Here is a 17,190-nt window from a genome sequence, read left to right on the forward strand (position 1 = left end):
CCTGTAACAGGAACCTATCCTCTGTAGTATATAAACAGATATTATAATATCAATTTTACGTGTGCAAAAAAAGCTCAATATAATTTTTTTTCTCCAGATGTTTTTTTTTCTAAACAGAAATGTCAAGAGAGGTTATATGCATCACCAGATGCTATGACTGGGTTACTGACAGTCGAGAAATTCAAGGCAGAGAGCTGTGCACAGGCACAGGATTGCACCTACAGCCAATGAACAATAAACCTACCCAGCACTATCTAATGCATCTACCAAGTATTTCTATCTAAACATTCAACGTCCTCTCCATATGTCAGCTCACAGTAATTTTGCAATCTAGTACCATCCACTGTATTTAGATTTAGTATTACATACTTTTCTCACCCATCATGAAAAAGATGCTTTATAAGTATTGAGAGAAGTATTCATTTGCTGGCTTGCTGGCTTGTTTGCATGGATGCTGCAGAACTATCATTTGCATATGGTACTGGCATTCTGGCATCTATCCATGGAGTAATCAAACTTCATCTTGCTGTTTTATTTAGCTACAGATCTGGCACTTTCATGTAAGTCAAAGTCAACAAGCTTTAAATCAACAGAATTACTTCTAGCCTATTAGTATATGGCTTTCATAATTTGTAAGAAATGATGTATTACATCAGTGCTTCTAAATAGATGGATATTACCTCCAAAACACCTTGATCTATATCACATGATTTATGAGCTGTAAGACACGAGAATCTACCAAGTGAGTACTGATCTTAGTGAAGGACTAAGAACTAGAAACTCTCATATTTTTATCCTGCTCTGAGAATGAGCTCTTGCCCTACGCATCTAATAATCTCCCTTTCTCTGGAGTCAGGGAAGAATCTTGCTGCACAAGATTCATGAAAGGAAATGAAATCTTGAAATCAGAGAACAAACACTCTGGAAAGAAGACATGATAAAATAATAGAAAAAAATTTGTCCAGAATCAAGTAGGAGTTTGAGAGGAACAGGTAGCTGAAGAAGTTACAATGTCAGCAAAGCTGTGCAGAACATACCTGTTTTTGTTAATGGGCTAGAGAACAGCTGCTGGAGAAGTTTGTTCTCTGAAGTTCGCAACACCACCACTATGTCAGCAGGAAGAGTGTCTCTGTTCTTCTCAAGGAATGCAGAGGCATCATATAATACCTGGTGGGGGAAAACAGAATTAGAAATTTTTACGAAAAGGGTTACCTAAAACTTACTATGTTCTTTAAAACGTGAACGGTCAGGATGACCAAGTGGACCAGCTAGATTGGTCTGACAAGCAAATGAATTACCTGCAAAGGTCTTAAAAGTGAACTAGAGCAGTGTGTTCAGAATGCAAATTGGCTATACAGAGTATCTATATTCATAGAATGCCATTGCACATCAAATTGGGTTAAATGGCTTAAATCCTGTTGTGCTATGCTTGGCCATGTCAAACGATTCCATGCATGATGCAACACAACAGGGATCCTTCATTAAAGCTTCAGTGGATCATTTTCTTGTGATGTGAGAAATGATTCTCAGGTGGTCCCTTTATATTGCTTGTCTGCATCAAACGTGGGACCTATAAGTAGACCTGCTGGAGGAATAGTAATAAGTTGGACACAATGTAGGTATGTTAAATCATCTTCTCATGGCACTGAAAACCATATTAGGACAACCAAACATTCCTCTATTTCAATTATTTTAACCATTTTGATTAGAAATTAATGCCTGGATATTTGTATTAATATAAGAATCAGTTAACTTTTCATTTTGTTTAATTGCAATGATTTTTTAGAGCTGTTTTAGTATCACTTGCAATATTCCTCTCTAGCCCAATTTCCCTGAAGTCCATTAATTTACACAGAAATGGAATGTTCTCCAGCAATAGAAAACTGGCCAGTATTGTTTTTATTATTTTATTGTATTTTATTATTTGGCCATCTGGGTACAAAGAATTAACTAAAACTGTGTGAATTTTAGTAGTTATTCTTAACAAGACAGAAATTCTGACCAAAGTTACTGGAATACATCTTAAAATTTTTGAATCTTATAATGATACAGAGATGAGAGTTAATTGATAACTATATAAAACATGGATATTTCAATTTTATCTATGAACAAATATTTGGGCCTGAAACTGTAAGCAAAGCTCATGTTGTGTTATGTTATGTCTGTTACTCTCCATATAAAATAATATGTGAATGTGAGCTTCTGAGAACAGAAGATACAGAGTACAAGAAAACACCGCTACTAGCAAGTCTCAGTCTTTCCAATGCCCTCTACAGGACTTTAGGTTCTGTTACAGATACTGGTTTACACTGCTTTTCATGCATGTACTTTGCATGACAGTGTCACACAGAACTACTGTGGCATTCACATGCTGTTAGCAAGCACATAACCTGCCCTGGCTCCATGGAGTCCCTCCTTTGAAATGACTTTAGTACTGGCACTTCTGAGGCCAGGTTTCCTGCAGAAAAAGGATGCTTACTGTCTACAGAATCTGTGTAACAGCCCAAAGGATAGGCTCCAAAATCGACTGCTACACATAAAAGTTTCATTGTAGAGTGTGTGTTTGCATAAACTTTATTATTTTTTCTATTAAAATGAGGGAAAAGAACCATAAAGCAGAAATTTCAGATAAAAACAAGTGATGACCATACCACTATTATCTGAACTAAATAAAAATCACATGACCTTACCTTTCCAGCATAGTGCTGAATTCCAAATGACAGTTCCACTCCTTTTGGTCTCCAGAAGTATTTGCATCGTAAGTTATCTTCAAACTTATCTAGACATTGAGAAAAGATGTTGATTTAAGTGACAGAGTGATTAACTACAATCTTCATCCTAATTAGCCTACTAAATTTCTGCTCAAGAAGTCAGAACTGCTATAAACACATATTATCAGATTGCTCAGAAATACCAAGCTGTCATATCTGAATAGAACAGTTTACTTTCAACTAGCCCAGTAAGATTGTCTTTAAAAATCATTGTTTGTGGATGACTTTGTACATGGAAAAATATTAAGCAGGAAGACCCAATGAGAAGATGTGATGATTTCTCTTCGTGTGCAATGAATTTACTTATGTATATACAGGGTTTGGGGTGAGTTTATCTCTTATATATACGTACACTGAAAACTGTGCATATATCACAGTCACTAAAATACCTACTATTTGTATTTTCTCTTTCTTCCTTTCTGCATCCATTTAGCTTTGTACATCAGGTTTCAAGGATATGTTCATGAGCTCCGTCTGGAATTGTCCCTCATGTACCTTTGGACTTCCACAGAAAAAAAGAAGCTTCTCTATAAAACGCCTTCTAAGGAGACTTTATTTTTCCTGTGATTACCCATAAAGAGCTGACGGAAGAAGGAGCACAAGTTTCTAAGACAAATGTCTTTAATGTCCTGTGATATTTTGTAGGCTCTTTAATGTTTTGTAATTAAATTAGTGCTGTCTGTCCAACACTGAGGGCCCAGGTAGCAATTCCTGCCTGCTGAGCCAAGGAAACATTCCTGGAAAGAAGCAGGATCCAAAGGAACCCATTTTAGTAAGAATTAGTATTTATAATGTGAAGCTTGCTTTTATACTAATTTACCTGAACAAGCAACTTGAGATCTGAGGCCAGAATCAATTGATAAAATTCTCTGTCATTCTGTGTACATCAGAAAATATTATTAAAATATTTTTCTAATGTTAGAATCCATTAATATTTTTGTTAGGTTTTTCTTTCTATTACCACTTAATTGAGCTTGTATTTAAGGAAAAATAACTAAGTTTGGAATTTCTAGAGGCTGGGACGGAGTTGTGGAATTAATGATTGTCCGGCACACCTGGACAGGGCAAAATATCCCACTTTGCTGCCTGCTTGAGGGAGCCTGCTGTGCTGTGTACAGAGCAGCAGTAAGGCCCAGCAGCGCTGCACAAGGGAAAGTACCTCTGAAGTAGTTCAATATTCAGTATTAACTAATTTACACAAGCCAAAAGGGAGGCAGACAACTTTCGCACACAAAGGAGGAGTGCTAGAGGTCCACCCTGGAGTGTGCCCGCCTCTGGGGCTCCAGCCGCAGCTCCTGCAGCCCAATTCTCCATCCAGCCCAATTCCCCATCCGGCCGCCGCCATTGGCCCGTGAGGGAGACGCGGCCGAGCTCGCGCCACAGCGCCCCCTGCCGGCGCAGGGCAATCACCGCAGCCGCCCCGCCGGGCCGGAGCCAGCAGCGCCCCTGGCGGCCGCGAGCGGAACTGCAGCGAAGGGAAGCGCCCGCAGCCCAAGGGAGGCGGCCCCGGGGCTCCGGCTCGGTTCCGTTCCGTTCCGTTCGGTTCGGTTCGCTGCTGCTGCCGCCAGAGGTGTTGGCTGTTTGTCTTGTTATACATATCTACTTGTGTATACATATTAATAAAGAACTGCTATTCTTTTTCCCATATCTTTGCCTGAAAGCTCATTAATTTCAAAGTTATTACTATAACTCAGAGAGAAAGAGGTAATATTTTCCATTCCAAAGGAGGTTCCTGCCTACCTTGGCAGACACGGGTGTTTCAAACCAAGGCAAGAAGCAGAATAAAACCATAGTACTCATTCTGTCTGTGACCTGAATTCCAGTTTCAGCTCAGCCTAGCAGTAGTGAAAAATCTTGTACATGTGTTGTGCAATTTAACTGGAAACTGTTGTTTTTCCTCTAACTGTTTGGGTCTCTGCAGCACATTCCATTGAAGGAAATGGAACTGTGTCATATCGCAGGGAAAAATGCAGCTCTAGTAAATAAACACAACAGCTTTAAACGTGGCATGTGCTGTGTATTTAAAATTAACACTAAAATTTGTCAAAATATACGTAAAATATGGATGAAGACAAGGAAATAGCCAAATGCCACACCAGAAATAACACTTCTTATGTATTATGAGATAATCTGGAGTGAAGCAGTATTTTCTAATTGGATAAATATGGGCCTAGGAGCCTGGGAAGTCTAAATTTTATTTTCAACACTAATGCTACATACATGGACAAGACACAGGATATTTCCTTGTACACTGAAAAAACAATAAGCCCTTGCCAGCTAATACTTAAGACAACTTTTCCAATTTCAAAAGGATAGAAAACATGTAAGCAGAGAAAAATTATGAAGCACAGTGAAAAATATACTTAGAACATCAAATGAAATGACACAGCCTCAGGCTAGCTAGGGTAGGAAAACTTGAATAAAGATGACATTGCATTTATACATGCATTTGTCATTTCCCAGACCTTTCCCAGAGTTTTACTTGCACATACCAACTAAAGTTAGGTCTGTTGCCTGAGGAAATCGGCTTTCTTCATCTAGTAGAGACAGGAGGCCCATGGGCTTCTGAAGGAACATATCTAGAAGTGGACGGTTGTCCTCATACTCCACTGTAGTGGCATCAATTCCCTCACTCTGATATTCCATCTACAAAAGTCACCAGCACAGTTTTAATAACCAAACAGTAAAAGCAACATCATCATTTGGGCATTTATGATCCACAGCAATGCTCTGTAGGCCTCACTGACATTATTTACACAGCTTCAACAGAATGATGTCACTATCTCACATTTAAATCACATACTCATTTTATAAAGTAGTCCTGAATAGGATTATGGTGTAGGATACTGAATTCAGCTAGACGTCAACAGAGTTGAATTTACCTGCTCTAGTGCAAAAATATGTTGATTGAAGTAAAACTGGATCTGTTCATTAGCGATATTTATGCACAGCTGTTCAAATGAATTTCTTGCAAAGTTCTCAAATCCAAATATGTCTAGTATCCCAACATTCATCCCACTTTCAGCATTGCTGCATGTGAAGATACAAACAAAATTCATTATGGGCAACACCAAGTTAAAATAAAAATAAATTTGCTAACTAACATTGTATAACTGATTTACTCTGCTGCAAAAATCAAGGAGGAAAAGCGTGTCTGAACCTAAGACAACTTGTGCATTTGTACAGCATTACTAAGACTTCTGTTTTCCACTTGCTTCTTGCAAAGTTCCATGAAGAAGGCAGAAAAATCGTAGGTACTGAGTAACAGACACTTAGCAGCCATGTTGAAACAAGGGGTTTCAGTAGGCAGATCCCAAATAAAATCTACTGTCTGCTCCTCCAGGCAGAGAAAAGGTGTCAAGGTTTAATGGTACGTTTTTGCTACACTCATTCAGAAGGTAATTACCAAAACTGCTGCTGCTACAAGCTGAACTGTCCATGTTCTAACTCAAGTACATTCAGTCACTACCAGAACTGCATTAAATGGATGAGAATATGTCTCTATGACATAGTGAAGAAGCAAGTAGAGATCTCAGATCAGAGGAATTTTCACATTTACTGAGAGATTCCTTGTTTCTAAAATCTCAACAGCTTCTTCAAAAGATCAAACCAACCAGATCAGTGCTTGACAATGAAATCATAAGGATGTGCAATATAATGTTTCTGTAATTGTAAAAAAATTTTAAAATAATCACATCTCAATTAGCAGCACAATAATAATCTGAAATCTGCATTTATTACTTGCTTATAAAAGCAGGGGGACTGTAAGGACTGTGTACTGAACTTTTTCAGTGTACTTCAATTATTTATCAGCCTTTTGTATGATTTTCATGTTTATTACATAGGAAGCATCTTTTAAAAAAGTGGACAGCACTTCAACCACCCAATTTCCATTGACTTCAGTAGCTAAACTCTATTCAGCTCTTTGAAAATGATGGGCTTAATGTCCTGGAAACAGGATTCAGTATCACAGCATGAAAGCCATTTTGAAGCCTTAGCCAAAATAAACACAGCGCTTTTTCTGCAAAATCAAAAATATACAAATGGATGAAGCCAGCTGACTCGTGCCCAGTAAGTACACGTTTCAGTGATGTGTAACTTGCCATATATTTTTATCTGGCTGAAGCAGCGTGTTAATGCGGTTTACGATCCAGCTGAAGAGCCGCCCATAAAGCGCTTTGGACATGGCATCCCGCACGTCCGCAGCCTTGTCCACCGTGTTCGTCCGGATTATGGTCTCGCCCCGCGTCACAACGCAGTGGGACGTTAGGGCTTCCTGAAGTTCTTCTGACCCAATGCTTAGCAGTGCAGCAGCTGAAAGACAGTGGAAAAAGACACACAATTGTGGTTATGCAGTGGAAATCCCCAGCATTGACCAACTGCTACCATGAGCTAGAGATTATCACAAATAGAGTCAAATTGCATATACAGAACTGACAATGTTGAAAGGTATATACCATTATCTAAGGCTTCTGGGTTAGGAACCTCACTTTTATCTGTTTGGTGTTGTGAAGAAATAGCAGCAAACTCAATATTTCCAGTATTTAAGATTCCAGTCAGTATTCTGTACACTGAATACACTTCCTGTAAAAGATGACAAGAAATCCTTTAAAGGAATTCCGTAAGACACACACATCATATTTAGGCTATGAAGGAAAAAACATAATGGATATTGGAATGGATATTAAAGCTTGTAGCCTTCTCTGAGACCAAGTTCTACAAGTTCAAGTAAGCTTCTGTTCACACAAGACGTAGCACAACAGAATTGCCTGAGTACTAACTGGGACCTCAGGCTGGTCTTGCCTTCTGAGTGGGAAGTTATGCTTTCACAGCTCACTTCTGTCATTACAGAGATTTTGTGGCTCACAAAATTTTGAACATCCACAAAACCAAAGGGCAGCACTGGAGGTGGTTTTCCTAAATAAGGTCAACAATGGTTTAGCAACTGAATCTCTTACCTCATCAGTAAATCCTATAATTCTAAAACAATGCTGAATTGCTTCAAATTGTCTTCCATAGGAATCTTTAGTAACAATATCATGCATTACTCTTCCAGTTTCATTATCAATATATCTAAACAGAGTGGGAGAAAGAAGGCATCACACTACCACATATGCCAATACAAATTCCTCAGTAACTGGAAACAACATTTATCTCAATAACTTTCAATTATATAATGTGATGTTAATTCATAAGAAGCTTTTGTTTCTGTTGCATTAACATCTGCATTGTTCTTTGTTAATGTCTAATTATGTTACCAACATTTCACACACATTCCCTCACCCAGTACTGATCAGATGCACTCAAAGTACAAACAACAATTAAAAACCTCCAAAGCATATTCTGAGTTCTTCCTGAACCTGAATGTAAGGTAAGAAATCATAAGGAGGGTTGTCTGCATTTGAAAGTATGACAAAATATCTACATAATGAGCTTGGTTCTTCCTCCTTCTCTTTTAATAGTTCAACTTCTCAAACAAATGCAAATAATGTAATGCCTTAGTGTCCATCTTCCTCCCACCTTGAGAGGATTAAAAAAGATCCTTAAGGAATGGAGAAGGATTAAGAGAGATTTGAAGGCATCATCATACTGAAAGCAAGTGCTGATCAATAGCTAATTACAATGAGCAGTTAAAACAAGTGAGCAATAATTACCTAGGGGGCTTTTTATCAGGAAGTCTATATTCAGAGAGTTTCTTCTGATGATAAAGGCCAGCATAAATATAATAAAATATATGGAAATTTTTTTCTCCCCTGAAAAAAAAAAGAAGTATCCTTTTAAAGCACCTGTGTTTATTCTTCTGGCATCTTGTACAACAAATGTAAAAGTAGTTCTTATAATGAGCTCACTGAAGCCTCCCACTTGTTTTAATAGCATAGGATTAGCAGCTGTGAAACACAGAAAACCCAGTGAACACAACATTACCCCAAAGAATTAAGTGGCTCTGCCTTCAACTCTAGAAGAACAGGACTATTCTTGCTGTCATAGCACTGGTACAAAGGATTTTTATTTTAGCAGAAGACAGAAAAGTATCTAAACCACAGAATTTTGATAATTAAATCAATTCAAACACTACAGAAATGCTATAGCACAGGCAATTAGTATACCTACACAGCCTGTTTTATGACCCTTGACTTTTCAAGTAGATATTCAGAAATCTTTGCCCCCATTACAGCTCCTGTAGGTGTAAACATCATTTCCAGATATTTTCCAAAGCGACTTGAGTTGTCATTGATGGCAGTGCAGGCATTCCCAAACGCTTCAACCAGAGGATTCACCTGGAGAATTTTCTCACGCAAAGCACGGTTATTGGCCTTGACAGAAGGGATGCAAATCAGAAGCATAATTAAGAGAATATAATGCCTACCCCGATCCAATTCTTGCTCCAGAAGCAAAGAATCCTTTTCTTATGCTTGTATGGAATTAGGTACTGTGCTAACCTTTCTATTCATACAACAAGAAGTCCAACAAACTGATAAAATCTCCCACAGGTAGCAAAATATAGATTCTTCTTTCTCTGCAATTGTTCTACCTTTGACTTGTTTTATAATCAGTAAGAGTACCAAAAGCACATTGGATTAAAGATGCCTACTTAGGGTTAAGCTGACATGGGTAATTTTCCAATTATTTTGTGTTAATAGCATTACTCATAACATTTAAATGTGTAAGAGCTTCTAAGATTAGAGCCACAATAATATTTTTCATTCTTTATTGTATAAATGTTATATGTGATAAACACTGTACTTAGCTACAGGTACTGAACACAAAATTTGGAACCTTCGCTTTAAAAAATAATTGACTGGCTTGATATGAGTCACACTCACATCTTAATTCAATACTCTCACATGCATGATGTCCCTAAACCAAGTGTGACAATTCACATGAACAGCTTTAAGTATTAAAGATTAAATAAAGTGAACATTGGGGTAGAGTTGGGAGGATTTCTTCATAATTTTACATAATTGGCTAGGAAATACCTTTCCCAAGAAGGTCAAATGTTGGACGATCAGATGGGCACTTTCTGTCTTTCCAGCACCACTTTCCCCACTGATGATAATGCACTGAACACACAAAACAAAATATTTAAGTGCATAGTTCACCATATGGTTGTTTTCTGTTATTACTACTCCTACCTGTTATTTCATGTTTAGTACCAAAACTACAGAATACTTTAAGGGTCCTTTAACTCCCTTCTGAAAGGAGATATCAGCAAAGGCTCATTGTAGTAATTTATTCCCTGGATTATTAAAATGCATCTTGCAATGCCTGATCCCAAGGTGCATCTGTGAAGCAATGACTGAATTTTGAAGGGCTAGAACACAAACAAGTGACCATGTCTGAGCTCACTGCACTGACTTCATGTGAACTAACATGAATCACAGGGTACAGCTGTTTTTGACACATTGACCAAAAGCTTGTTCTGAAAAATAATCTTCAATAACAGGTCCTGTGTAGAGAGGCTATTCTGTAGGTGATGCTGATATTCAAGCCAGAACAGCAAACTAAACATTTCAGAAAAATGTGCAACTGTTCACTGGGTGATTCTGGGAGGACATATCCATCTTCTTCCTGTCCCAGCAGTCCTTAGCACATGGTATTTTATAGGCTCTTTGAAGGCATCCAGACTCAAGAGGCTACCTAGAATGGCCTAAATCACTTTCCTTCTCTCTGTTGTTATGCTTCATGGGCAAAATGGAAGTTGAAAACCAGTTCCCACCTGAACATTGAACAATGCAGATCATGGAAAGTTTGAATTCTAACAGCATTTATTATTTATCCTTTCTCCCCATGTATTCTACAGACCACTAATACAAATATTATTCTACTTAAGGCACATTATCAACAGTCATATAATTAAAATGTTAACACTGAGCAGTTGCATAGATTCACAGGTTTCTATGCAAACATCCAAAACCAATTTGCATGATACTGTGTATACACAAGATACAAGGTCCTAAAATACTTGATGCAATGCCCCTTCATATAGAACTGAGCTTTGTGAAAAGCTTTGAAAGCTGCAGCAGTTATCTGGTGGTACCTTGTGTTGCCTGACAGCATATTTTTGCTCTAGGAAATAGATACTGTATCAATGACACTATCTAATCAGATAAAAAATTCTCACAAAAGTTACTCTAACATGAGTACTTGTTTTCTTTAATACCTTTCTGATTTCAGGCTTTTTACTACTTTATACTGGTTTTGTGACTTTGAAGAGAACATTTTCTATTAATTGTTGTGTGATGTCCAGGGTAAAATCAGAAGAATTTTATAAACAAAAATAATTATCAGCCTTCAATATTCATGTACACACAGCACATCAAATTAGAAAGAGTATGATGTCATAATCTTAAGAAAGTAGTAAAATCTTCTACAACATGGTATTTTATTCTCATTAAAATCATTGCTATATAGTTGGATTTGTGTCCTTATTACATTTATAACAGAACCATACTTAATTTATTTTACTAGACAATTTCCTATTTTCTGTGACTTAGTGTCTTTTTGCAGCAGGAAAGTGGTTTAAACTCTGCTAATCTGTTATGGCATTGAGAACCCTCTATTTAACACAAGTATAAATTATTGAAATATCTAAGTCAAGACAGACCTAGAATCAGAATGTGCAGCAATACTTTGCTGCTGGAGTCAATAGCCAGGACTTCATGGCTGTCCAGGAAACTATATTGGTCAGGTACCTCCATCATCTTATTTGACCTTTCAGTCCCTTTCATATCACTGTGTCTCTTCAGGATTCCCAAATCTGACCAGATTTCTACTCTGGTTTTGCTAATTTAGGAATAAAAAGGCTTAAAGAAAAAATTTCCTAAAATACAACTTAACAGAACATAATTCACAGCCCTGTAGCACAATGGCAGTATGCTTAATACAAAACCTAAACCAAAATGAACAGATCCTTACCTGATCCTTGCTGAATGTAACCATGCTTTGGTAGGCAGCATCTGCAGAAGCAAATATGTGGGGGGGATTTGATGAACGTTTCACACCATGGTAAAGCTTGGAGAACTAAATTCGAAGAAATACACACAATAGTCAAAATATGCAACTTAGCTACATATTAAGAACTGAGAAAAAGACAGTGAGTATCATCTGTTCAACAGAAAGGAGTTGCCTGTTATACCACAGAATTTCCACTGAATCACCTGGAACAGGAGTGGTAATTCTTGCCATCACCCAATTTCCAGATTTGGAACACCCAACACAAATTACAACACTGATGTTTCCCACACAAGACAATGAGGAGAGCTGTATCAAGGAAGAGAATTTCAAACACAAGCTTTCAGTCAAGGAAATGACCAGTTCATACAAAAGAAACTTACAGTGAATCTGAATTCTGGCCCCCTATCTGAAGCCCTGATTTTGGCATCCATGGAGACTAAGTTATTTCTAGCTCCACCTCTCTTCATATTTGTAGGAAATTAAACTGGCCTTTTTGCTTACAGCATTTGATTAATTTGCTTCTTTTAAGGCAGAGCTGATGGCACAGAGCAATTCTTCAGCAAGCAAAAACCTCAGCATGAGGAGGTTCATATAACTGTCTTCTCTTTCCAAGAAGAAAGCCCTAAATGCTAAGCAAGAGGCACAGCTGTGCCTGGGGTAATCTCTGTTCCTCATGTGGAATTTGTGTCTCCAAGAAGTGAATAAAATCAAATTAAACCAAATTTAACAAACAAAACAAAACAATTTTTTAGCCACACTGTTCTGGAAAAAGAAAAGGCTGAGGTTTAGTCTGTCCTCCTAACTTCCAGCATCACTTAAGTATTTTAGCTAGTGGTGTTAATAGAAAATGTAAAGCAACTTCCATCTTCAGCTTGGAATTTCTCTTACCTGGGGAGAATAAATGCTGAGATTCTGGAAGGGGTTCAAGGCTATTAAAATGTCTCCAACATAAGTATAGATCTGTAAGTCAGCATAACGCTTTTGCAGCTGATGGATAATGGTATCCTGAGAAGATTACAGAAAGTTTGATAGTTACAGAGTATTTTCCCACTTAGGAAGATTTTTATAAATATACTGAAAACATTGTTTAAGAAATGCTTATTGTGTTTCTAATTATATTTTAAATGCCAAACCCACAAAATAAAATGTTTTCAAAATTCTTGCTAATGCCATGCAACTAAGTCAAATGGCAACTCCTAATTGGAAATGAGAGTATTTTCTTATATCAGCTGAGAAGTAAATCTTCTGAAGAGAAAATTGTGGTAACACATTATTGCTGCACTTCATAGTACATGACCATTTAATTTTTTTTTCATTTGGCCATGAAACCAGGATAATAATTTTTCAAGGATTAAATTTTAAGTAGCGGTAAAACTGTTTGAACAGGACAATAGCACAATTTAGTATTATGCCTTTTTCTTGCTGGCATGTAATTTAAAGATTATCAACACAAAAATTTACAGATACTCTTCAAATAGCTGATACAGTGAAATATGAAATGGATAGTTTCGTCATTTTTAGCCAGAAGCAGTAGTTAATATGTTATCCTATATAAATTAATTATTTTAGAAAAAATCACTTAAAACTACATCTTTATGACTAAACTTTGCATTTTAGGAAACTCACAAAAATAATTTAAACTAGCATCATTCATAATTAAGCTTTTCCACATTATAGTATTCACTGCTCCTACTTTTATGCAACTATATAAATTAACAAGGTGAGGGTAGCAGATCAGTCACGTGAGAATTCTTTTGCCTTGAAGGGACAAAAGTTTGCATGAAGGAAACATTCTCATTCTGCTAAGAGATGCCTAGAAAGCAGAAATAGGCAAGAATGTGAGGCAGCTGCCACCCAGACAATACAGTACCTCATTGAGAACTTCTAGATTTACCAGATCGTCATCTAGAGAGAACTTGTCAGCTCTGTCCACATGGTAGGGTCTTCTAGTATGTATTCTTTCATGCCTGGAAGTTGTTAGCAGAGCATCAGTGTTATCAAAGTGTATTAGAGACAGCAAACATTAAGATGCAAAGGGAAGTCCTGGGTGAATGTTTTTGTCATGCACAAACACAGATCTGCTCTCTGAAATGTGGAATTTTGCTTGCAGTATCCTTTTATAAAAAAGCAATAGATTGCTTGCTGTCTGGTGTACTACCTATTTTCTCTTTCACAATTTATAACCCCATCTATTCATCAATGTCCAGCAAAGATTTACTATTTACAGACTTACTACTCCTCACTCACACTCAGTAAACTAAAAAATTCTTCCTCTTTTCCCTTCCCTCCCAGCTCTAAGTTAATAAACTACCACTCAGTTTAATTAAATGCTACCCCCACGTGCCCAGCCATAGTACTGTCATCTAAAGAAGATGTAAGAAGCAGTAAGTAGGATAAAATCCTACTGTTACCTTGATGTATGCCAAAGTGCCTCCTCAGATGACCCTAGATGTGGCCCAAAACAACGTTTTTGAACCACAGCTGCCATCAGACTCTAAATTATATGGATGTGCAGTCAGCTTGTCTCCAGAGATTTAAGCCACACAACAAGCAGCAGAGACAAACTGTCACATAACCCCTTTATAATCAGATTATACTGAAGGAATCTTTGAAAATGTGGTGTATATGTTTTTAAACAACACATCACGTTGAAATGGGAACAAATTAAAGGCTGTAACATGTCTTGCACAGAGGGTGTGAAATATGAATGCTGTAAGCACAACTCTGCTTTTCTTTACAACAAACATAATCAAAGCATAGTAGAAGGACACCCATGGAGATACAGTCTGCATCCTGCTGAGTAACATTTAGCATTGATCCTCAGTGACAGTCCTTGACAGATTGTTTTTGCCTTGCTTGCCATGTAGAAAGTAAGAGCCACATGATCAGGCATCCCAAAACAAGGCTAAATATTACACCAAGCAGTAACAGAACAGCACTGTAACTTGGCAGGAAACACTTCTTTATCTATAATGTTCAAGGTTAATATGAAGATGTAGCAGGTTTCCTTAATCATATCTTCATATGCTCTTGGAAACCCTTTTTTAAAAATAAACATTGAGGCATTTTCATTTTCTCCCTTTATGTACGCTTCTATATTTCAAGCTAATCAGCTTTCATTCAGTAAAGAGAATGTTTTCATATCCAAGAGCTATTACATCACCAGAAGAATTATTGTAAGGAAAGCCTCTAATACAGAGGAAGGAGAAGAGTGTTAGTCATGAATACAGCTTCCCTGGTAACTGTGAATCACACCAAATGATCACGCTTTTCTGTCTATTTTTATTCATTTTCCTCATTTCCTTTTGGGTACTCAATGAGTTTTAGAAAACCATAATGGTTTATTTGAATTGTAACTAAATAAAACCATGCAAACTGTTTTGTCAGCTAGGAAATAAAACAGTGAGTAGACAGCAGGTTTTGCTGACAGTCCCACTACATTCCCACAGATGGTAGTTTGCTTTATGTTGTACATATGAAGCAATGAAAGAAGGACACAAGAAGACAAGAAGCTATGTAAGAAAAATTGTTATATATTGTTATTTCCTGTGGGCAGCATGGACTCCATTTGAATTTGTTGAAAATTCCATTCAATTAAAACTTCCCTTTTCTGGTCTTTGATTAGGTATTGGGTTGTGAGTTCTTTTTGGCTTTTTTTTTTTGAGTCACTATATGCAAAAATTACACTTTGCTGACAAGCCAGCTCCTCAAAGGAGTAAGAATGCATGATGTACTACTAATGTTTAAAAGTGTTGTTTCCCTTTCAAACCAGAATTCAAGTTCTTATTTTACTGCATAGAAAAATTATGTTGTAAGAAATGTAAATCAGTTAGAGATGGGAGCACCCTTCAGTCTATAAATGAAGGAAATATTTTAGCAGGTGCTTTACTTCAAGAAGATGTAACTAACAAAGCAATGGCTAGACATTTTAGCTAACATAACTCATCTGGGAAGCTTTTTCTTCCTGGAGCAAAACATCATAGCCACAATACTGAATTGCAACAAACTGCAAGCAGGGACACATCTACCAGAGGTGCAAGGAGGAGGGGGAAGAGGGCACATTCAAACCTAAGCATGTCTAATTGAAGAATGGCTTTGTAACCTAATCTGTTATCTGATTGTGTATTAAACTCCTGCTGTTTGTTCACCTTAAGTGATAAATGAATCAATTTTTTTTTATTGGAAAGGGTTCCTTTTAAAACTGTGTAAATATATAAGGAAACTGGTCTGCATTAAATATAAGTAAAACATATATACCCTTGTGTAAATATTTTCCAGCACTGAACTCATTTTCCTAAGTACATGATTAAGAAGAGGATATTAGGAGCATAACATCACATTAGCTTCCAATCTCCTGCTGGCCTCATCAGTTTTCTACTGACCCTATGTCCTCCAGTGCATTGACAGAGTGGGAAGGAAAAAAACTGACAGTAAATCTTTTTACAGATTATTTCCACAATTTTACACCAGAAATACAATCTGCTTTTAATAAATACATTAAAAATTCTTAAAAAGCAGCAGGAAGCACTCTTAATTGGGGAAATAACTATCAGTATATTTATTTCATTAAAAGTAGAATTATCAGCCATTTTTTCAATTACTTTTACTTTCTGGCAATATATAAAAAGTACAAACTCTAAGCAAAAGGGAAATCAAAGATGTTATGTTATCTTCCCTAAGCTTCCAGTAATTTTCTGAAGCAATCCCTGCAAGATGCAGTCTCTTCCCAAAACAAAACAACTGCCATAAAGGGTGCAAAGGGCCAGTCACTCAAGGTACCTGCTTTATTAGAGCATCACAGGATGGTTTGGGTCAGAAGAGATCTGAAGAGCAGCATTAGATTGATTGCAGAAATCTAGAGCTGAGCACTGTCTGTGGAAAAAGGCTCTATGCTCTGAAGCACCCTCCTGTTACCATTTTATCATGCAGGAGTAGCTGCAAGGGACAGGTTTTGTAGGAGGAGCAAAAGCAAGAAGCATTTCTCCCTTGTGAGAACCATTTCATGAAAAGGCAGGAAGCATTCATTTGTTCTACTGGTGGTAAAGATACAGTTTGAAAGAAAGTAACCAGTTGGAGTAGTAGAAGTGCACTGTAAATAGCTGCACACTCCTCTATCCTGCTATCAAGGGATGGGGAAAGAAAAGCTAGCTGGATCACACTGACTTCTAGATCAAAAAGTCATTTTGCTGGCAGGTCCAACCTGAGCAATAAAGCAACACAGACCAATTTTTGCCTTCGTGGGGAAGTTTCTTCTCTAATCTCTCTCCTCCACCCCTAACATCTTTAGAGCCTTGCAAGTGGCCTTTACTTTGGCCTCTTGGTGCAGTTAAGCATTTATGTTTACTGTTTGTTTCTAGGATTCACAAAGGTACAATGGTTTCTGTATTTGGTCTTCTTTAAATTATTACCATTTTTAAAATTAATTCCTGAGATTTACAAGAAAAATACTCAATACAATGAAAAA

General features: G+C 37.2%; 1 protein-coding gene across 1 annotated transcript in view; it reads right to left on the reverse strand.

Moving 5' to 3' along the window:
* Positions 1 to 17,190, reverse strand: part of MYO3B (myosin IIIB) — a 212,183-nt gene that overhangs the window by 107,065 nt on the left and 87,928 nt on the right. The window contains exons 12-24 of the mRNA XM_064718250.1: positions 13,597 to 13,693; positions 12,615 to 12,731; positions 11,688 to 11,792; positions 9,749 to 9,832; positions 8,883 to 9,085; positions 8,426 to 8,524; positions 7,730 to 7,844; positions 7,229 to 7,355; positions 6,875 to 7,085; positions 5,654 to 5,801; positions 5,264 to 5,417; positions 2,691 to 2,779; positions 1,038 to 1,167 (exon numbers count right to left, since the gene is read on the reverse strand). Of these exons, the coding sequence (XP_064574320.1) occupies positions 1,038 to 1,167; positions 2,691 to 2,779; positions 5,264 to 5,417; positions 5,654 to 5,801; positions 6,875 to 7,085; positions 7,229 to 7,355; positions 7,730 to 7,844; positions 8,426 to 8,524; positions 8,883 to 9,085; positions 9,749 to 9,832; positions 11,688 to 11,792; positions 12,615 to 12,731; positions 13,597 to 13,693 (1,679 nt within the window). The remainder of the gene's footprint in view (positions 1 to 1,037; positions 1,168 to 2,690; positions 2,780 to 5,263; positions 5,418 to 5,653; positions 5,802 to 6,874; positions 7,086 to 7,228; positions 7,356 to 7,729; positions 7,845 to 8,425; positions 8,525 to 8,882; positions 9,086 to 9,748; positions 9,833 to 11,687; positions 11,793 to 12,614; positions 12,732 to 13,596; positions 13,694 to 17,190) is intronic.

The sequence above is a fragment of the Zonotrichia leucophrys genome, chromosome 7 (assembly GCF_028769735.1).
Source record: "Zonotrichia leucophrys gambelii isolate GWCS_2022_RI chromosome 7, RI_Zleu_2.0, whole genome shotgun sequence".
Classification (NCBI taxonomy): Eukaryota; Metazoa; Chordata; class Aves; order Passeriformes; family Passerellidae; genus Zonotrichia; species Zonotrichia leucophrys.